The following is a 22,235-nucleotide window of genomic DNA, read 5'->3' as shown; positions in this document are numbered from 1 at the left end:
GTGGCCGCGGCGGCGGGGGGCGCCCCCGAGGTGATCGCCCAGTTGGAGAACGCGGCCAAAGTGCTCATGGTGAGGCGGGCGGCGGCACCGCCGCGCCCGGAGCGCCGCCTCGCCCCCGATGGGGCGGCCGCGCCGGACCCCTCTCCCCTCCCCGCCTCCGCTCCCGCTGCCCTCGCCCCTCGGGCGATGGGCTCGGGGCGCAGCCCGCCGGGGCGCGTCGCCTCCGCCGCCCCCTCTCGCTCTCCTTTCGGCCGGGCTCCCTCCCTCCCTTCCTGTCCCTCCGCCGCCGCGCCGGCTCGTCCCTGTGGCCCCCGCAGCCGGGGCCGGCCCCGCCGCGCATGCCGCGCCGCTCCTCCATGTGCCGCCCGCTCCCCGCCGCCCCCGGCAGGCTCTGCCGGCTGCCGGCTGCCCGCGCTGCCCGCCCCGGCTGCGGCGTGTCCGTCCCCGAGCCCCCGCACCGCCACCGTCCGCCGCCGAGCCCCTCGCCGAAGTTGCCAGTGAGCAACTCTCCCTCCCTCTCTCCCGGGGCCGGGGCCCCGGGCACCTCCCGCGGCGACGGAGGAACGGCGGGAGGTCGCGCCCGTCCCCAGCCCAGCGCGGGCAGCGAGGCGCCTTGGGCAGTTCGGAAGCGGCCTCGGGAGTGGCGCGATCTGGTTCCAGAGTTTTCCTTTAAGTGGAGGAGCACCGAGGAGCCAGAGACTCATGGTGCTGCCGCCTTGAAGCAAAGCCATTAGTGCTGCTTCGCACTTGGTCTGTTTATTATCAATTAAATGTCCCTGCTGAGTGTGTGTTATCTTGTTTTCCTAACTGCGTGGAAAAGCAAGCCCATATGGCAAAGATCAGAAGTGCGATGGAGCTGGATACCGGTAGTGACCATTGGTGTTAAAACATCCTAGTTTTGCATTCTTGTAGAAGCCTTGTTTGAATGAAAAGCTCTGTGTTGGGAGGTATAGTTTACAGATCTTTATTGAAGATCTTCTATACATGTCTAGCTGAAAGTCTTCCCCACTGAATTTATCTTACCAAAAAGTGATTCGGACAGAAATAAAGTTTGTAAGGTGTTGATATTAATGGGCTTTCAAAGGAGCCAAAGAAATAGTAGCAAAGTTTTTCTGATATCAATAATTAATCAATGACCAAAACCTGAACGATTGTGTTTTAATGTCTTGCTGAAGTAGCCTGACTGTAAAGCGAGAGGTGATCGGCTTTACTCCTGGGTGTTCCATCAAAACACGCATGTTTGTGAGGTCAAAGCCTGAAAAACACTGATGTGTTTCCAAGCAGGACAGTAAAGGTAAATAGCTTGGCAGCAAGCACTAGTCCTTTTAGAAAAATACTTCTCAAAGTATGCCACCAGTGATGGGTTTCAAGCTTTGAGCTGCTTTGGATTCAGGCATGCTGTACAAAACATGTCTGTGTAGATCGTTAGATGTTCTGGTAAGGTGTACGTATCTCTGTTTCAAAAATAACACAAATGCAGTAATTACCAGGAGAGTTTGACTGCATAAGGAAAATCGCTAGTAAGTATTACTGTGTAACAGAACACGTGTATGGAATGAAGCTGGTGGTTAAGTAGTTTTCAGTATCAAACTGATAGCATGTGGAGTGGCACCTCCAAAGCCTTGCATCTGTGCTTGAAGACTAAATGTAACTTGTGTGGGCATTGTTTCCCTAGCATAGCTCTGCTAACACAGAGAGGGAAAAGCAACTTACGGAGTTGAATTAAATAAAAACCTTAATACAGTGAAAAGGTGCAGGCCTCTTATGGTACTGTTTGTGCTTCTGTTGAAGAATAGTTGCTGAACTTGCTGGTAAAAGTACATTTTGGGTCTGCAAGCACATGGATGTTAGGATCCTTGTTGAATTTCTACCTTCCTCCCCACAGGCTCTGACAGTATGAAACCTGACTTGTTGTGGTATTCACCTTTTTCTTCTTCTATTTCTTTTTCACAGCTGATTTTTGGAAGTTTCATAGACAACAGTAAACTGAGAATAATTAGTTAGATGGCTCTTACCGAGGAAGCTGCATGAAGCAGAGATATTCACTAAAGCTATCCATGAGGGTGAGGACCCAGAATCAGGTTTTAAGCAGGGTTGGCTGTGGAAGAGTTGTGAGAACTGTTTAGGGTTATTGCTCTGTGTTCCTTCTCAAAAATCATCGAGTCTTTGGAGGGATGCAGGAGCGGAGTGCAGCTCAGCAGGTACTTCACAAAGGTGGACGTGAGACCCCAGAGACTGAAAGAGTTATGAGTCCTGCTCCTGTTCTGTCTCATTAGCAACTGTGCAAAAAGAGGGGCCTAATTGTGTTTCAGGACTGCACCTGGACAGTGATGATCTGAATTTCATTTAGCCAGGGGACTGCACTGTATTGTAAAAGGTCTGCTTGAGGATGAGGGCAGGAAGTTATCTCTGTGTGACAAATGGGAGGGGTGAACTGATCAAGCAAACTTCTGGGATGACTTAGGAAGGTATTTGTGTAAAAATCTGAGGACTTGTGGGGTGGAGGGTGATGAACTTGGTGCTAGTGTTGGAGGTCATGAGTTAAGGTGGGCACCTTGCAGTGGAGCCGTACCCGAAGCAATGGGAAAGGACAGAGCTGTGAATGGTCTGACAATAGATGGCAGAAGGTTTTAACTGGGCAGGGAGCTGTGGAGGGATTCAGTAAGGTTTTCTTGTGACAGTCTGTCAAAGCTGAGACAGTAGCAATCCTTGCAAAATACAGATGGCTAGGGATGCATCAAAGTTGTTTCAGCATTTCAAAACACAGAGCAGGGAGTGGTGGTGGTTTACTGGATACTTGTCTTGATTTCAAATTGAAATATTGAGCCTTGAGGAGAATAATGGCATGCTAATAAAAAGACCTGAATGTGTTTAATTAACTTTCTTTGAGGATAAGTATGGATTAGTGTGAACTCTCTAAATCGTTGATAAGTATTTTCTTTTTTTTTTTTTTTTTTCATTGCTCTGGGTTAGTTGAGTTTTCCTTTGGAAAATTACTTTTTAGATATCAGATAAAGTATGCCTAAGTTCTGATCTTCTAAGTTGCTGATCTTTACGGACTTTACAAGCCATGGTGTGCCGTGTTTGAAAACTGGAAACGCTCAATCTTTTCTCTCACCAAGCTCTTCTACAGCTGCATAGAAATGCTTTTCCTTTGTTACCAGTAATGCCTTTCAACAGGTTAGAGGTAGCTCACATTCAAAAGGCTTAATTTGAAAAAGAATTGGAATTTGGTATAATTGAAGAGTTGTTATAAAAGATGAAACTTATGTTGTCATTAGCTGCCAAATAAGACTTTGAAGGCTAGTACTGTGACAACTTTCTTTAATGTGTGTAAAAGTATTTGCAATAAAAAATTGGGTATGTAATTCCTTTCCAGTAAAGCTACATGGTGTTTACTTGAACTAAGATCCCCATTAATGCTTTGCTGTGAAGTTTTTCAGTGCCACAGTCTGGTATCCACCTTTGGCCCATGTGACTTTGGCTTAGTAAAGACCATGCACCAACATCTGTATGAACTGAATTCATTTACTCCCCCTCCATTTCCTACTGGCATGGTGTCCCCTGACCATGTAGCTCCTATCTATTATGTTCTGTTTAGCTCAGGTGGTAATTAATGCCAAATATAATTAGTACTAGCTAAGCACTGTTCTAATAGCCGTCTTCATGGATTAGAGAAGACATTGGTTGTATTATTAAGGAAAGTAATGTAAATTTCGTCCCAGAAGTGAGAGGATGAAGTAGGAAGCATGCCTAACACCGTGTAGTTATTGCTGATTGTTTATTAAAGCAGGTTGAAATTCTCTAGCATATGATATTCTCTGACACCTAAATGTAAATTCACAGGTTATTGCTTGTTCACCACAGCTCCCTCCAAAAAGGGGTGCTCTGTTCTACCTGCAGCTCTGCTTTCTCTCTTGTGACCCTGTGCAGAAGATATTAATATTGCTGAGATGACATAGGAATTAAACAAGAGAATGGATTTCTGTCAGGTTAGCAAGATGTATTGGCTATCTGTGCAGCCATTTAGGTTGCAGAGCTAGCACAGGGGCACTGAAATTAGATTGTTGGACATGTACAGGGCTGGTCTGCTCCTGTTAGCAGTGAGCTGTCAGGTTGGCTCAAGTGTATAATATACCTTCACTGTACAATTTACTTGCTAACTCAGACTCTCCTGATATTAGAAATGCCAGACTTCACTTAGAGGTGCACACTGAAAGAGAAGAGGTTACAAGTTTCAGAAAGGAACATTCCAGCTGGAGAGAAGACAAAAAAAAAATCACATTAAGTGATTTTAGTGGTGAAGGCAGTGGAGCAGACTGTGTGGAGAGGCTGTAGGATCTCCTGTCTTTGGAGATGTTTAATACTTGACCAAACAAGTCCCTGAACAACCTGATCTAACTTTGAAATGAGTTCCTTTTTGGGCAGGGGATTGAGCGAAGTAGGTCCAGAGGTCCCTGTTAGGCTATTCTGTGTGGTGTGGCTCTTGGAAGGTGCAAAGAACATTTGAGCAAAGGCTTTTGCAGAAGAATTCCATTCTTTAAAAGTTTGTAAATGTTCTGCTTTGACTGTGGTCTGTTTCAAAGGGTGGGTGTTGGGTGTGTGCGTGGGGTGATGTGGATTCTCACATCACCACCTTCTCAGGCTACCACTTAGTTTGTGATTTATCCTGCTATTCTGAGGGATATTTCAGGCTGAAGTTGGGTAGTGTGACAGTAGTCATACAAACTTCACTTTCAGAGCTTCAAATAAGCTTACAGAATAAGAGCATGAGAGACCACATTAGTAAGACCAGATTGTTTATACCATCAACCATGACAGTTTGTATGGCTGGCTCTTTTTGGCCTACCTTTCTTGGAGATCAGGGCTGTTGCGGTAAGTGTATGAAATTGTCAGAAAATAAACTCCCTTATCTTCTAGCTATTCCTCAGAGATCAGAGGAGCTGGGTGCAGATAGGCTTAATTTCTCATTTATAACCAGTTAGGCACTAAAGTCTGGTCACATTGAATAAGAACTTTCATGGTTGTGGAGTCATGAATAGTCTGGTTTATTGAAGCAGCAGATTACAGATTCTTGTTAGATTGCTGATAACTGCATTAGACCTGCAAAATATAAGTGCATAACTCTGTGTACAAGTGTTCCCAGGTAAGCTCCAACACAGAGACACAAATCTTAACGCAGAGTTATGCCTGCCTTGGGGAGGGGAGATGAGCAAGCCCATTGATTTGTCTGCAGAGTGGGGTTGTGTTCTTGTCCTCCTATAGTGGAGGAGTTCAAATATCAATTTTATACTTGGACAAATGGGTGAATGACTGTAGTCAAAAATCATTGGCTGCCTGTTGCTGCCATCATAGATGTGGGGTAGGGGGACATCTGTTTTCTTATCTTTGTATTGGTAGGTGTGGTTTTTAATATGTAAACAAGGATAATGAGGGTCGTTGATTACCTTCATCAAACTGAGCTACCTAACTTGTGGCTGAAAAAAGGCAGCACTGTGGAACTTCAGTATGCTCCTCCACACGTCTGGGGCAGCAGTGGCAGCCATCAGACCTTCACCAGATCTTTATTCCCGTTATTGTCTCCTCAGAGGAATAGATCTGAACCAAGGCTTGCTGTGCACGGTGAAGGGGCAGTGAGGCTGAGGGCTGGCACAGAGACGTGGGTGCTTTTCTGCACCTCACTGAGACAACACTGGGCTGTGGGCCCTTTGCTTCAGCCCAGACACCATTCAGTTGTTAATCCTTGCTCAAGCTCAGGTGCAAGATGAACAAGTGGCTTAGCTTGTGGTTTTCCTGAATCAGCCTCATCAATTCTTCTCCATCTCACATCTTGACATAACCAGCCAGTCTGTCTTCCACAAGGGCCATGACAATCCTTATTCCACAAGGAAGTTCAGTTTCTTGTTGCAATTTGTCTTCATTGTGAGGCAGTTTTTCAGACTGTGAAACATGGCTCATAGTAAGGGTGAAAGGGAGAAATGGACTAGCTCTGCTTTTGTTATGGCAGGTTGCCTGTTGGAAGAAATCAGACAAATGAATCATTCCAATGCTGAGAAGATTTGTGAAAGTCCTCCAAGTTGTCACCCATAAAACAAGCAGGATGTGTGCTATATTATGTCTGGAATAGGCAAAACATCTGCTCAGATGAGTTTTTTTCCAGTGGTGGCCTCTAGCTGCTGATATAGAGAAGGTCTGAAAAGTAAGGATAATCCTTTCACTAGTGGACACTTTACCTTATTTGAATTAGCAATTTGAAAAGCTTGATGTGTTATCGTTGTTTTTCTTCCTCAAATGTGTCCAGTTGTTTTTGGAATGCTTTTTTTTCTTTTAGTTTTTATGTATATTATTTAGTGCCTCTCTCTCTCCCTCTCTGTATATATATACATGCTTGTCTGAATGTAATGGGGTTTAGAAGTGTCTTTGGAAAAACACAATATAGTTGAGTGAAGCCTGCTGTTTGATAATAATTCTTAAATTATGAGAAATACCTATAAAGTGTTCTGATTTTTCTTCTACAGTATCCTTTGTGATTTTTTATAATTTTCTATTGTATTTCACACTCCAGTCATCTCTTAGCTAAACTGGAGGCTCTTGTCATTTTTTCATGTGGGATAGTCCCCCATACATCAAATCATCCCTCTGTAATTTTTTTAGATTTATGATATTGTATTTGAATGAACTGACCAGAACTAAATTCTTTTGTGATGTAGGTACTTGAGGATTTTAGATGGTTGTAAATTTTTTATATTCTTCTGTATTCCTTTCCTAATAGTACTTAACATTGTACTTTTCTTTATTGCTTCAGAGCAGCAAGGTGATGTTTTCAGAAAACCATACCCAAGCCATCCAGTTCTTTTTTTGGGGCAGTACTGAGTAACTTAAGAATCCATCATATATATGTATAGTTTTTTCTTCTTTTGCTTAAGAACTGGTATGGTTGGTGCATTTTACAGGCACATAGTTCAGATTACGGCCTGGGAGGTAAGTACATGCAGTGTGCACTGTGCTAGTGAAACTCCTACCTGGGAGCTGAGAATAAATGTGCATGAAGCATATCTGTACTAAGGTGAAGAATTGAGATTAGAGAAGTGAGAACTGGTAGAGATTCTGATATCTTTGAGAAGTAAACATTGTGTTTGATTAAGTGAAAATCTAGTGAAATGGGATTCTGCATGCTTAGGGTTTATTCCCCCTGTTTCACAGAGGGAGTATTTGTCTTTTCGAATCAATATGTTTCACACCCATTTGACATGTCACCGTTACATTGGCATATTTCTATATTTTGTTCTGAGTAGTTGATGTAAATACTGTGTGCTTGCTTCTACATTCATCTGCTGGGGTGCTTCATTAGTCCATAACTCCATCTGGATAATTCTTCTTCAGGCACTACCTACTGCTGTTTTCACTTTAACCTGCTTCCTAAGAGTCTTATCGTTGTTATGCTAATCTGTGTTCATTAGTTAATTAACAGCTTTCCCTATGGAGGGGTGGAAGAAATCCTCTTGATTATTAAGTTTAGCTGATCCTGTCACAAGCAGATAAGTAAAATATTCCTTTTCGTCAGTTTCTGACAGTGTTTTGATTCTAAAAAGTCTGTCTGAGTTAGGTGTACATAAGATCTCTGCAATTTTGATGTGCCGTGGGGTGTGTGAGTGGCATAAACCCACCTATGTGCTGGGAGATGTGGTGTACAAGGCAAGGTATCAGATCTGAGCTGTAGGAGACATTGGTCCTTTGGACTTTAAAGTCCAAAACATCTTGTTGAATAGGGAGTGGTTGTTTAGATAGGGATTTCTGGGAATGAAGGAAAACTGACAGGAGGATATTTTTTAAATAGTCCCTCTTCTTCCTCTTTCCTGTTTCCCAAAAAGGAAAACCCCAAACTTTCCTACTTCAGAGCCATAACCATGAGTGGCTGCTGTACAGTGCTGTCTTTGGTTCTGCCAAAACATAGGATAATAGTACACCCACCTGAGTGGTTGCATAGTGAACTAGATTGGGAAGTGAATGCAGGGAGAAAAGAGTCTTTTAATTACAGTAATTTTCACTGTGTTGCATTAGAGACAATTCTACTGCCTTGACTGAGATAAGAGAGCTTGCCTATGCTCCTGTAAGAAATTTTGGTCAAATTATGTTGTTTAACGTCTTAGGAATTAGCATATACATTTCTCTTTCTTTTCAAATCAAGACTGATTTTTTTTTAGTGGAAAATACGGTAAAAGTTATTTAAGTTAATGTAGGAGCAAGTGAATGAAGGTTTTTGCTTGTGTTGCTTTGTAAGTCAGATAAGTTGGTTTAAGGGTGCCTACCAAATTCAAAATTTACAGAACTACAAAAGTGAATATGAAGAAAGACTAAAGGTATATCATGATTTGTGCTGAAATTATGAATTTCGGTCTTCATTGTCATACAGGCCAGCTGTGTTATGTGCAGCTGTGCAAAATGCTAGAGGCGCAGCTGTGGTAGTGTTAAAAATATGCCTTATGCCAGGGCTCTTGAAGGCTTTATATAATTAATCTGTGGCTGTGAAATTGATGAAGTGCAGAAAGGTGTTTTGCCATGGAATTTTGCAGTTTATGATGGTGGTCCCTGGGATTTCAAAAACCTTGGCCAAGGTGAAGAACATCTGCAGTCCCAAGCTTTGTAAGTGTGTTGCAGACATAGGCTATATTTTCACAGGAGCCTAAACTAGCCTAACACTGAGTGGCAGAGAAAAAACATTACTTGTCTTTTTGCTGGATTGATTAACTTCTGGGCTAGTGAGCTGGACTGGCTGTCGGAAGGACTTGCCACTTGCCAAAGCTAGCACAGGATAATAATGTGTGTCTAGGGGCGGAAAGGAATTAACATGGCTGGAAAGAGAGGAAGATCTCCAGGCACCACAGCCTTGGAGTTTTGGAGAGGCAGCCTCTCTTCGTTACTGTCGACTTAGACTAGGATCCTGTTGTAATGATGGAAAATAATAATACCAGCATCCTTCACAAATGTGTTTTGAAATCTGTTCCTTGAAAGAGCTGCAGAAAAGCTGCGTGGTATTGTATTGGAGTGAGTGGTATGTTCCTCAACTTTGTATTTCCAGTCTTTCAGAAATGGGTAACTTGATAGCTTTTAAGACAGCAGGAAGTGATTGAGCCATGTTCAACTACTTCTTCAGGCTGCTTTGAAGGAATCTTGAATTTGCCTCTTTCACATCACAAGTAAATATCCTGGCTACATAGGTTTTTGCTCCAAGAGTGTGTGAAGGAGGGCAGGGGCAGTTTGTAGAATTCAAATAATGAGTTGCAGTATCATTAACATGGAGTGTGAAAATCCAGTAGCTGTGTGTACTCCAGAGGCTGGTGCACTGACTTGTGCTGCAGAGCATCTGTGGCTCTGGGACTTAAGCATTGGTTTGCTCGTAGATCAGTGGTGCAATTGGATGATAACCAACAGTCAGTTATACCTTCCTTTATTAGTGTGAAACAATGTTCCAACTATCATTAATTGTGGCATTGGTGATGGCACGCAAGCAGTATCAGAGCTAATAAGCAGCAGAAACAATTGTATGAGCACAAACCACACTGGCTCATTGATGTGCTCATTGATGAGTTACAGCAGAACTGCCACCTGTATCTTGTGGCAGCACAAGAGACGTCACATCTCTGTGCACTGCATGTCTGGGGACAGGTGGAAGGTATCCAAGCTGGTGATGTGGGATCAAGTGTCATCCTTTCTGGCCCAACATCTACATGCATCACTTCTCTGCCTTGGGCAAGCAGCAAAGGCTCTTCTCCTTTTGCTTGTTTTGTTTGGCTCTGCAAATAGGTGGTCTTCAAGTTCATGACAAGGTTTTGTTATTAACTTCCCCAAAACTGATCTGCTGCAGCATGGTCTTGTATTGATGGTCCTGGCATTCACATGATCCCTTAAGTCAGTTGCTCAATCATCTTGCCATGATGAGTTGCTGTTTGTGCTGGCAGACCCTGCCTGCCTCTTCTGGATTTTGCCTTACAGCTCAGTTGGTTTCCTCTTATGTTACACCCCTCATCTAAAAGCCACGTTTTACGCATTTGTCACTGGTAGATTTAATGAGGATGTCTCCGCAGCATCTCTATGTAGATATGTGTATACAGAAACTGGAGATCCCCAAGTGGGAGCCTGTATCTCTGTTGCACAGGACTGCGGCCCTGGGCGGGGGGGAAGGAATGTGTTCCCCCTTTGGAGCTAGCTGCTGGTTTGATACTAGGTGCCTTAAAGCTGAATTGTGTCTTGTTGAAGCAGTGGCTGAAAAGCGTTACATTAACCTTCACTGATCTTAGGTGCATGGAGAACTTCGCATTTTTTCTGCGTCATCGTTTTGTTTTTCATCAAGGTCTTAACTGTTCACGTTTAGTTTAGCTTTTTAATCTCTTAGGTCACCAGCTTCTGCTGTTTATTTTGCTAATAATGTTGCTGCTGTTTGACTTCTCTTTCAACCATAGTCTTGGTAGCTTCCCAGATGGCTACATCTTGCATTGTTATTGAGGAAATGTGCAAATAAGTTTACAAAACAGGCACACTCCTGTCTGGTGATGAGAGTATGAATAGTGCTTTCCTCACCTGTCAACAAGAACCACCAAAGCCCAAGCAGAAAAACATCTGTGCTTCTTTCTGAGAGAATTAGGGAGGGTAAGCTGCAAACCCTTTATTTTGTGAAGTTGTTTTAAGTGGGATTAGGAACAGATGTTGGGTAGCTTCAGGATAATGAATTGTTTAGTGGGGAATTTATAAATATTGAATTCTAATATCAAGAGAAATGACAGTATTGTTTCTGGAGCTAGTCTCCTGTTCATTTTACAGTAATATTCCCTCTAATAGTGGTGAGAATAGAATATATAATTATGACCACATTTCTTCAAGATCATTTTTCAGTGAAGCCTGAATATATGGAGCCCTGTGACTGTTCAGAACTTGAGACTTGGCTAAGTTGTGCAGGTTTCTTAGAGTGAACTCAGGCACTCACTTTAAGGGAGTCCTAAAAATTGCATCTTCTAAATGAAACCCCAAAATGTTTCTATATAGAATTTAAAAACCCCAACTTTGTAATAATAAACTCCTGTCTAGAAGAGGTTTTCTCAAAATACACGTTGTGTGTCTGCTCTCCTATATTCATCCTCCAATATGAGCCATCCTGCTCATATTGGAGGATGAATACGGAGATGTGTAACTTCTTCAGTATCATTGTTCAGGCTGTATTTGCAAGAGTGGAAAAAAGTGATGAAACAAGGTAAAAGTAGAAGACACTTACTGTCTCAACTACGTACAACACTAGATGGATTTTTGCTGTTTCCCAGTATGGGCAAAATGGGGAAGGACCTTTTTCTAGGTGTGTTCAGTGAAAGTTCATAATTTTTCCTGGGTTTGAGTGAAAGATGTTATTCTCTTCACAAAATTAATTTCAATTTCACAATTTCACTTGGCTTTCTTATCTTCCACCTAACGCAGATGATGAACTTCCTCCTCTGGCCTCTATTCTGCTCCTCTTTTTTGCGAAACTGTAATTTCTTACCTGTACGTTGTATCTGTCTGTATCTTATCTGTTTTCTTACATGATTCAGATATTGTACTTTGTGTGTGTTTGACTTGTGTCTGTAAGTTTTCATTAATGCCCTAACAGTTAAAAGCCATTAATAAAGGTAGGTGTTCTAGGCCATGCCATTTTGAAAGTACAATAAACCCAAAGGAGTTTTCCAAATCAAATTTAGATCAACGTTAAAAACTGCCCTATCTTGCTTTTAATCAACTCTTCCTAAATAATTATGATAGGACAAAATGATTTTGACATTTTAACAAGATTGATGGTAGAGGAAGTGCTAAACTCTGAATTTTGGCAGGGAAACTGGCTGCCCTGTATGCCTGCCTTTCTTTCTCAGCTTGGTGGGAGGAAATGCCTTTTTGATAGGAGTCAAAGCCTAAAATGCTCAGAACCCAAAATTTATCACTCTCTCAGTTTAAATATTTCATGTGGTGATGGCTTTTGGATTGTGTTTTGGGGTCTGTATGTGAGGTGCATGGGGTTTATCCCTGTGATGTCTCACTCCACTTCATATGCTTACTGTAGAAGGCTACATGCAAGTAAAAGTAATGCCACCCTTACAGCAGTGGGTGGTTATAGCTGTTCTTTCAGCAAGTATAATTTGAAATTGGACAATAGGAAAAAATAGATAGTATAAGACACTTCTTCACACACAATATAAAAGTTTCTCTTGCAGAAGGAGAGCAGATGCTGACTGTATTTAATGTATAGAGAGCTCATGTATTAGTACATCTCAAGTTATGAACTTTGGAAGATGACTATTGCCATTACCAGCATTGTTATGTTCTCCTGTGTAGTAGAAGAGGGATCACAATGGTTCTTTCTTTACTTCAAACTTTGTATTGAAATTCACTGTAACTATCCTGGCACTTTTTTTAAAGTGATGTCTGTGCTGTCTTATAGGCACAGAAATGAGCAATACCGGGGTGAGCTACTTGAATCTTATGATCAAGATCTGTCTCGGTTTTGAAAGACAGGTGTCTGCTAAGGAAGGCAGAGGCCCCCTTGAAGTGGCAGATATAACCCCTTTTCCCTCCAAGTTATTATATTTTGAAATCAAGAGCCTTTAGGCGAAGATGTGGGAAATAGGAATAACAGTTCTTTACTATATATATATATATGTATATAACCAGTCAAACAAAACAACAACAACTATGGCAGTAACAGCAATCACAAACCCAGTCCCAGCCTTCTCGGCTGTCAGGCTATTTCCCCTCGGGTGCAGTTCCGCTCGCAGCCGGCAGGGGCGCTGGCGGCTCCCGGTGAGCAGGGCAGGTGCGATGGTTCCCCCGCGGCTGCAGGGGGCGCTCCGGAGCGAGCTCGGGAAACCCGCGGCTCTGGTGCCCTGGGATCCCGGGAAGGGATGGAACAAAGGCTTCACAAACCCCTGGGCAGCTGATCCCGGGCTCTCAGGAACAGCAGGCTGAAACAGCAGGCTAGAACGGCGGCAGGAACGGCAGGGACGGACGCAAATCCCGGGTAGCAGGCGAGATGTATCCAGATGGGAGAACCCCACGGACGCCCAGGCAGGCAGGGCGAGCAGGGCTACAGCGTAGCGAAAAGCTCGAAGCAGCAGTGGGGCAGGGCAGCCACAGCCCGGTCTCCAGCAGGGCAGGGAAAGCGGCTTTTGGGGTCCCGGCGTTGCTTCCAGCAGAAAGAAAGAACGGCCAAAAAGAAAGAAGCAGCAGCTCCTTTCTCTGCAGCTTCTCTCTCCGGACGCTCAGAGCGAACTGACCCCACACCCAGGTGTAGACAAAGGAGTAGCCAGGCCCGCCCCACTCCCCTTTTTGTCTTTCTTAAGTACAGCTATTTGTCCCCTAGCAACATGCATATGGGAGAAAATTCCTTTAACAGGAAAAAAACTAAGACTAAACTAAAACCCCAACAAGTTGCAATCAGGATTTTGGAGGGTGTGGATAGGCTAGAATCCTGTCTCTTGCTGGAGAACCAGGACCTGTCATGCAGATAGTCCACCTTGCAATGAAGTTTGTGGTGTGTGTTGATGGTGAGACTCCTTTCCACCCAGTACCTGAGTATCTTGCCTCCTTGTGTGGAAAGAGAGAAGCAGCTGGAATTGGTGGGAGCTGAGAGAGAGCTTTGGTTCATTTCCATCAAGTCTTCTCTTTCTTGCTTCAGGATAAGGAGGCCAAGCTCACTCCAGCTCCAGGAGATGGTCAGAGGATGGTGTTGCCAAATTGGCTATCACTCAGAATTTAAGGCCAGCCACCACCAGCCCCTGTGATACCTGAGGAGTTACTAGAATGCATGGGGGGTTATTTTCTGCTAAATCTCCCATCTCTTAACAGGAAGATTTTGCCTTTACACAGTGAAAGGAAACAGGAGAGCAGGACTTGAGGCTAGTGTGAGTGTAGTTGTTGTAAGGGCACTTTGACCTTTTTGTATCCAGTTCTCTGCAGTGTGGTTGCCGCAAAGTCATGTATCTGAAGTGTGTTGTGCACATAAATGAAGGGCAATTTCAGTGGAGAGCCTGTAATAATCTATATTTGTAGACCAAATGGTTAGCAGAGAAATAAAATCTCAGTAGTGTTTGTTGCTTGCCTTGGAGAGAAGTCTTATCTCAGAAAATGTTTTGTTACTGATGGTAATGATTTACTTTGGCTCTTTAGTCAATTAATGTATATGTATAGTATCTTATATAAGACCATTACCAAACTGAGAATAGCTCTTATTACAAACCACAATTTGTCTCCTGTTTTACTTGCAAAAGACTTAATAACATATTTCAGTTTAAAAATACAAAGCAAAAGCTGATGTGAAAAAAATAGCTCTTTTTTCCCTATTGTTAAGTTTCGTCATGAAAGCAAGATGTGAGTGAGTAGGTGTGTAGGATGCAATTCCACCAGCAGTCACACATTTGTTCCAAATATATACTGAAAAATGCTGGGCACTCTGGGGTTTAAGTAATTCAAGTCATAATTACTTTTAGGGAAGATTTTTTTTTAAACAATCAACGAAAGTTTTTGTTCAGAAAGTCTTGCATCTCTACCATGTTGTCTCTAGTGCAGGTCTGATTGAAAGTTATTTATTGCATCTTTCTTACCAATCTTCAGAAATAATCTTGAGTATCTTTTAAATTGGAAGATGAGTTACTGCTGTAATTTAAATGATTGTTCCAAAAGGTAAGTGTAAAGGAAGTCATTGGAACATAGTTGGAGATGTTTTTTATGCTAGCTAAGTTTTCTGTAGTAACTATTACTCAAAGCAAGGAAGTCATGCCATGACAGATCTGACTGGGACAGCAGAAGCTGCTTTTGATACCAGTTGTCTAAATGTCTTCTGGCCTTGTGCCCAAGTAATGTCTGATCCACATGTAAAGCAGTTGCCAAACGCTGCAGAGCTGAGCATCTTCATCTAGTCTGAATTGCTGGCTCATGACATCTGCTTCATGAGAGGACCAGACATCCTTGCATCATTCGGTATCAGTGTCTGCTAGATAAGTAGGGTGAATGTCTAAGAACAAAAGTGTGGCTAATAGTCCAGTTCTCTGTGCCTGACCTGTCCCTTTAATCTCTTGGATTAGCTACTTTATTAAGACAAGTGACAGTTTTTGAGGGTGTTGTGATATATTGTAGGAAAAAGCTTATTTGAAACACTTGAAAAGTGTTACTGCTAAAACTGGAATGGAAACTTGTTATGGCTTGACTCCACAGAAGTCAGGGCAATGCAGTCTTGGGGGATGTTGCTTGATATGACTTTGGTAGAGTTAAACTTGGAAATCTCCTTATTCTGAGAGTCTGATTCTTTTGTATAAGTTGCTTATACAGCAGAACTATTTTGGGAAGTAATTATTTCAAGGTATTTTTGTTATTTAAGATACAGAAATCGGTTTTTAGTGGGTTTTGGTCTTCTTGGTAGAATAGCCCAGTAATTTAAAATTGAATGACATTTGATTATTTAGTTATGTTGCAGCTATAACAATTGCTTACATGGGTGGAGTTATATATTTAGCTGTCCTAAATGCAGTACGTGCACTAGTTAAAAATGGTTGCTTGCCCTTGTGTTGATTACTTTTTCCCTTTTTTTCTCTTTCTCCTTCTATTTTTGCCTGTACTCCTCAGCTATGTTATCACCATCACATGGTGTTCCCCTGCACATGCTTCTCAAGTTCACTCATGATCTTTCTCCTTTGCATATGCCTCACTATTACTAGGCTTCCCTGCCTGCTGGGACATGTTGGCAAGCCATCTGGGCTTCCTTTATTCCTTGCTTCTCTGAGCATGTCTTGCCTGATGGTGGCTGTCAGCAAAGTCCAGACCCAGCAGTGCCATTGCCATCTGTGGTAGCTTTTGCTTATCCCTGTGCATCGATAGAGATCTGTTTCCTAAGCTTTCCCTGTTGGGTTTCCAGGCTCTCTGCAGCAGAGTCTAGATGCCATTGTGAAGAACAAGAATGTCTTTAACTGGGTTTTCATAAGCCAAGAGTGGCCCACAGACCAGAGTTTGGGAACAGTTTTATTGTACCTTTTGACTGCGAGGAAGGCAAGATTTGGAGAGTTTGTGGTGAATTTTATGAAGTCACACTTCAGTAGAAGTATCAGATTTTTGTTTCTGCCCTTGTCAAGTTTGTAATGTACTTCACTTGCAGACATAAACATTGCCTTTGGCAAGAAGGGTTCCTACTTGGCTTTAGTACTAGCAGGTACAAGCAATTTGATCCTTTTTTTTTTTTAAACCAAGAAAATTCTCTTAGTAGGCATGTTTGCCTTTCCATAATCCTACTAGTGTTTAGGCTGTACTGTTCATAGGGGACCTTTTTTGTAGGTGGGAATACTGTGGGTGTCAGCTTAAAACATTCCAGCGTACTTTCTCCATGTTCTCCCAAGAAGCAAAGTCTGGAGGAGTGCATGACTGTTCTTTGTGACATGGTAATTTGCAGATTTCCCCCAGTGTAATTGTAGAAAGGTGCTAACTTTGGTTGTATTCAGTGCTGTCTTGCCATAGCAAAAGTGAAAAATCGAAATTTGTCTTAGCAAGTTTTTTTTCCTGCAAGGAATGAATGCTGCTCACCCCATCCTTAGTTATGTTTATATTTGATCATGGCCAGGATTTTTCTTAGTAAAATTATGATGCCGAAGTAGCAATGCAAGCTGGTTAACTAAATATTTAAATAAAAAACTACTCCATTATTGATTTTAATAATAATGTTGTCACTTGAATGGTAGAAGTTGTTACTTTTAAGATACTGTCAGTGTCTTAAGTAAGCAATAAGTAATATTCTCTGGGATGCACAATGATATTAGAAGAAACTTCTAAACAATCGAGGCGTTGAAGATATTGAAGAGGTCAAGATTCATAGTCAGGAGCCAATTCAGTCTTTTTTTATTGGCCTTGTAAGAAGATAGAAATTTTTTACAATGAGGGTGGTGAGGAACTGGCACAGGTTGTCCAGAGAAGTTGTGGGTGCCCCATCCCTGGAAATGTTCAAGGCCAAATTGGATGGGGCTCTGAGCACCCTGATTGGGTGGAAGGTGAAAGTGTCTTTGCCCATGGCAAGGGATTATACTAGATGGCCTTTAAAGTTCCCTTCCAGTTCAAACTTTTATGGGATCCTGCAATTCTATTCTGTGGTCTAAAACCATTAAGAAAATAATGTAACTTCTAATATATGATCAAAAAAAGTTGTATTTTGTAGATCTGTGATGATTGACATGAAACTGCCTGAATAGAATCACTTGGGAGGGTGGAATTTGATGCTTTTATTTTTTTAAAGCAAAAAGTGTTTTCAAATAAGAGGAAGGAGCTAAAAAAGCAGACTTCAAGTGTGGATGTGGTGTTACTTCTTCAGCCAGTTAGTGGCAGATACACAGCGACTTCAACTTTAGTCTTAATGAACATCTTGTATTTGCAACCTGTTTGCTTTCTTTGTCATCTATTACCTTAATTTCTTGGCACTTTCCATCCTGGCAAGTAAGTCATCATTACATTATATTTTTAAAAGGTATGTTACTGAGGTAGGAAATGCTTGTACAGAGCAGATGTTTCTGAATACATATGTGTAGGTTCAGTTCCTCTGTATACATCTAACTATTCCTATTGAAAATAAAAAAATCCTAAAGCCCTTATTCTTTCCACATGTACATCAACAGATGTTTCCTAGTCATGTGTGTACTTTCCAGTTGGTCTTCTGTCTTCTGCAGTTACATTACTTTCTTATTAGTCGGCCAGGCTTTCAGATGAGTGTAGTGGTCCTGCAAGTATTAGTGCTAGTCTGCTACAGTGTTTCTAGTCTTGACTTATTTCATTCTCTTTCCTTTGAGTGGATAGCTGCCATTTGAAACAGCAGTCCTGCTGGATCCTGTTTGTGGGCACTGCTGCTTCTGGTCCTTTTCTGTATCCAGACAGCCTTGGTAGCTAAAAGGTTGTAATTTTATTTATAATACCGTGTCATATAGGAACTCTCTTCTTATGGGGCAGTAGCTTGTTATGCTAAAATCAGAAAGATGATCATTGTCCTGGAGAAGTTTTTATACATAACTGGCAGGGCAAAAGAGTGAACAAATGGGTATTAGAGGTAATGTCAGACAGTAACAGGAAGAAAAGTGATATAGCTGCAAATGGTTTCAATATGCCAAAAGAGCCTGCTCATTACCTTACTGTTTTTTAATTCTTTGTTAGTTGGATAGTAGAGAAGAGTTTGAAGGAGACAATTAGAAAGAAAACAGTGAATGGATGTATGTGTTCTAGGGGACCTTCCAAACATGATGAATGCCTTGGGTACGTTTCTAACCCTATTGTGCCAAGGAGGTGCTGGCAGGAGGGTACAGGGCTCTTGGGCTTACTAAGCCAGTGTTCTTATAATATGAAATTTCCACAGAATGTGCGTATGCTGGCCTTTTCTTAAAGCAAAAATTAGCTGGGCTTTACTTTCATTGTACAGATAAATATTGTCTGAATGCAGTGAAGGCAGTAGACTGTGAGCTTTAAGCTCCCTCTGGTGGCTTTACAGTTCAAACCTTAACTGTTGCACTTGTCTGTTCTGGACAGTTTTGAGAGTCAAAGTTTGTAACATATTATTAAGTTATTGTTATTTTAAAAATTAATACAGGAATATGATGTGCCATATGCCTTTCCAAGGTGTCAAAGGTCTTCTGTAACTGGACTTCAGAGAAGTAAAAGAGTTAAAATAATATAAAGCAAGAGGTCTATTTTCTAGTTATTATAAGCATAAAGGAAGTATTTCCTGTAAAACTTTACTTCTCTGGTTGTTTTTTCAGTGGTGCCAATAGTTTGAAGCTGATATCCCTGAAAGTGCCCTAAAGTATTACAGAACAGTGAAAACAGATAGGATCTCTGTATGGCAAGCTTAAATATAATGTGTTAATGCAAAAATAGTTTTTGTATCAGGTAGCCCTGATTTGGTCTTCTTGCTCTAAGGATGTGAATATAAATGACCCCAGGCTTGCAAAAAGTTATGCTTTGTCACACCCAAAGAATTTGTTCTAACATGGCTATAGTTAGTGGGGCTTCATGAGACTGCAGAGCTGTGAGCTGCAAGGTCAGTAGTGTTGAAAGGGAAATGTCTCTCCACGCCTTTTCTCCCCATCGTTGCAACTGGCTCTGGCACTTGTCTGGGTTTTTGATGTTTGTTAGGGTAGCAAATGTTCATTCCCCTTGCCCCAGGATTTCACCTCTATCCTCTTTTTCTTTTGTGGACTAGGTGATAGAAAGTATCATGCAAAGAGGTAACAAGACCATGCAGTTGGGACCAAGAAAGGAATAGGACCTCTCCTTTGGGTAGCAGAAAGTTACTAAAATAAGTCACTTGTCTCAAGAAATTTGATTCTTAGTTCTCATGCTGTATCTTTGGGAAAGAGCTGTGTGTTCCTTGAGACTTAAAATTTATTCCCAGGCACTGCACAGCAACAGAGGCTGTAGATTAAATGCACCTTAAATGATAACTGGTACTGAAAAAAAGCAGCCTATCACCACCCAATATGTCCCTTACTGTGCTGGTTTAGGCTTTTTTGTTGGGTTATGGTGAACCAGACTGGGGAACTGATCCAGATGGAAAAAAAACCCTGCTTTTTTTGTTGTTGTTCCAGCTGATCCAGATGAAAAAAACCTGGGATGATTTTTGGTAATCACTTCCCCAATCTGGTTCTCTGCATTTGCACAAATGCTTGCCCATACAATGGGGGGAAAAGTGGGGACTGGTTTTTTTTGGTTGTTTATTTGCCACAGCTCTGACTGAAGTGCTGTTGCTGTGTAGGTCATTCCTGAATGTTTGATAACCTGCTCCAAATATTTTTCTGGCATTCTGTACAGCTGGTTCTGTTGCAGTGAATGTAGCTAGAGTCCATGCAGAGGACTGTCCTTCAGACTGTGGAACACAGATGGTTAGGAACAGCTCCTGCTGCATGCAGGAGAGTTGAGCTTACATCACAGAAATGTCTGTTAAATCAGATTTCTTATGGTTTATCTACTGGAAAATATTTCACTTGGGTTAAAAACCTTGGTCTGTATGCTAAGGTCTTGGTGCTTTTATTCCCAAAGCAGTGGCTATAACTCACAACTGAAAGATAGGTGGCACACATGTTCTCCTCAAACTGCTAGGGACAGCTGGAATGTGGAGTTTGGAAGTTCCACTGACGTTCAATAACCTACGCTGTCACCTTGATCCTGCTCTGCAGTTTGGATGTGATCTTTGGGTGTGTGCACGTTCCTTTCTCAAAGGTGCATCAGTTTTGCTTACCCTGTTTGTGGTATCAATTCCCTGCAAGAATGCAGTGCCATGTGTGTGTTCAGATAAATCCCAAATAGCAGAAGTGAGAGAATATTTATTAGTGACAGAAGTGGAGAGCAGCGTGGTGCTGTGAGCTGCTGGTACTTTCTGCATGGTTGTGTTTACCTTGTAGGGTGGGGGAGGGGGGTGTTGGGGTTGCTCCATGAGGTGAGGCTGCAGTGCAGGCAGCTTGTCTGTGCTCTGTAGGCACCTCACAGAGGTCCAGGTTATTGCATGGTTTCATGCTTTACCTCTAGCTGATTTTCAGGTAGAAACCACCGTGGAGGTGGCTTTCAACAGGAGAGCAGCAAGGGTTACCTTAGCAGCCAAGGTGCCCAGGATGTAACGGGGTGGGTGTATATAGGGATGGGTGTAAGCTGAGGAACCACCGTAGCCATTCCCAAATGGGCTTACTTGTCTCTTCAATCACACCCAGTCCTCAGGATGTCAACTTTAACATTAAACACTAGAGGGTAGTATGTTACTGGTAATACTTTATTTTAGAACGTAACTGTAGTTTTTAAATCCCTTGAATTTATTATACAATTAAATATTTAAAAACAAATGTAGAACTAAAGAAAAAACAGTGCTTTGCTTCCAGGACTGTGAGCATGCATAGCAGCATTTAGTGATGTGCAGTGGTATTTTTGGTCTGAGCAGAAAAAGGATTGGTTTGAATTTAGATCTGACTTGTAATTTTCTTCAGAAACATCATTAGGAAACTATACTTAAATTATTCACTCTCTGCCTCATATCTTGATATTCACACCTATGTGCATGCGAGGTAAATACACAGTGGTATATAAGAGGAGGCTGTGCCTGAGAGCAAGCAGTTTTGCCAAGAAATACTTGGTTTTGGTGTTTGACTTGTTAAACATTTATAAGTTCATGACATATAGCTCTTACTATGTTTTTGATCAGTGCTTGAATAACGTTTTTTTTTCTTTCAGGCACCACCTTCCATGGTCAATAATGAACAACGCCAACATGCTGAGCACATATTCTTATCATTTAGAAAATCAAAATCACCATTTGCTGTTTGCAAACATATTTTGGGTAAGTTTCAATAAATGGAGTTAGGTGTGTACATTCTTTTATAACTGGAACTGTGCTGCTCTTTTACAGCTGGGACTATGGACATCAGTTTTGATTTTGATATGGGGTACTTTTTGATGGAGGGTGAAGCCTATTACTGTCATTTTCTGTTTTATTTCTGTCAGTTTCAAAGCTAGAAGGTGTAACTTCATGTAGCTAAGTTCCTAAACTGATTTAATAGATTTCCTCTGCAACATGATTATTGTAATACTGTCTAATCTATGCAGCTTGTGCAGCTGCCAGTAGTGTGGCTGCTTGGCTTTGTGCTCCCCATTAAATCAGCCAATGATCCAATTTTATACACTTCTACCAGATTTTGCATTGGTGCTGAAATTAGTTTATTTCTAGTTGAACAACTTAGTTGCTGTTGACAGCCCAGCCAGAGGAAAAGAGGGAAAAGCTAGAGAAGTTTCTGTTCACCTGGTAGAAGCAAGAGAGTATTGATTTGAAATTTTGTGTGATTGTACGTGTGGAGAAAGGAAAGAGGCAGATACCACCCTTCATCAGAAATTTCTTCGGTTTTAATGGAAATGCTATAAATGTGGTTGTGTAGCAAGTTTTTAAAAATAAATGTTTTTACAGGTGCTATAGAGACTTATTAGAGTTTGGCAGCTAAATCTGAAAATTACAGGCGCAGTAGGGATGTAAGATTGCTGCTCAGCACTGTGGTACTGACCAGATGCGAGTGCTGGGGATGGGTGAGGGGCAGTTTCAGTGAAAGCCGACTCTGAGAGCTGATGGGGGAAACCTCAAAGTTTGCTCAAAAGAACACATGCCAAAACCACAAAAAGTGACTTTTCTTTTAAAGAATTTGCCAGAATGAACAGAGAAATATTAGAATTAT

At 41.8% G+C, this 22,235-nt stretch overlaps 1 protein-coding gene across 1 annotated transcript in view; it reads left to right on the top strand.

Moving 5' to 3' along the window:
- Positions 1-6: 6 nt before the first annotated feature.
- The window catches only part of XPO4 (exportin 4), an 82,060-nt gene continuing 59,831 nt past the window's right edge, over positions 7-22,235 (top strand). Inside the window, exons 1-2 of the mRNA XM_042023927.1 lie at positions 7-69; positions 21,247-21,352. Coding sequence (XP_041879861.1) covers positions 67-69; positions 21,247-21,352 — 109 coding nt within the window. The 5' untranslated portion in view covers positions 7-66. The remainder of the gene's footprint in view (positions 70-21,246; positions 21,353-22,235) is intronic.

This window comes from Corvus kubaryi, unplaced genomic scaffold, assembly GCF_017639235.1.
Source record: "Corvus kubaryi isolate FWS band 111438036 unplaced genomic scaffold, C.kubaryi_AGA036_p1.0 37256, whole genome shotgun sequence".
Taxonomy (NCBI): domain Eukaryota; kingdom Metazoa; phylum Chordata; class Aves; order Passeriformes; family Corvidae; genus Corvus; species Corvus kubaryi.
The sequence above is the reverse complement of the archived record's forward strand: the minus strand, read 5'-3'. Positions and strand labels throughout refer to the sequence as shown.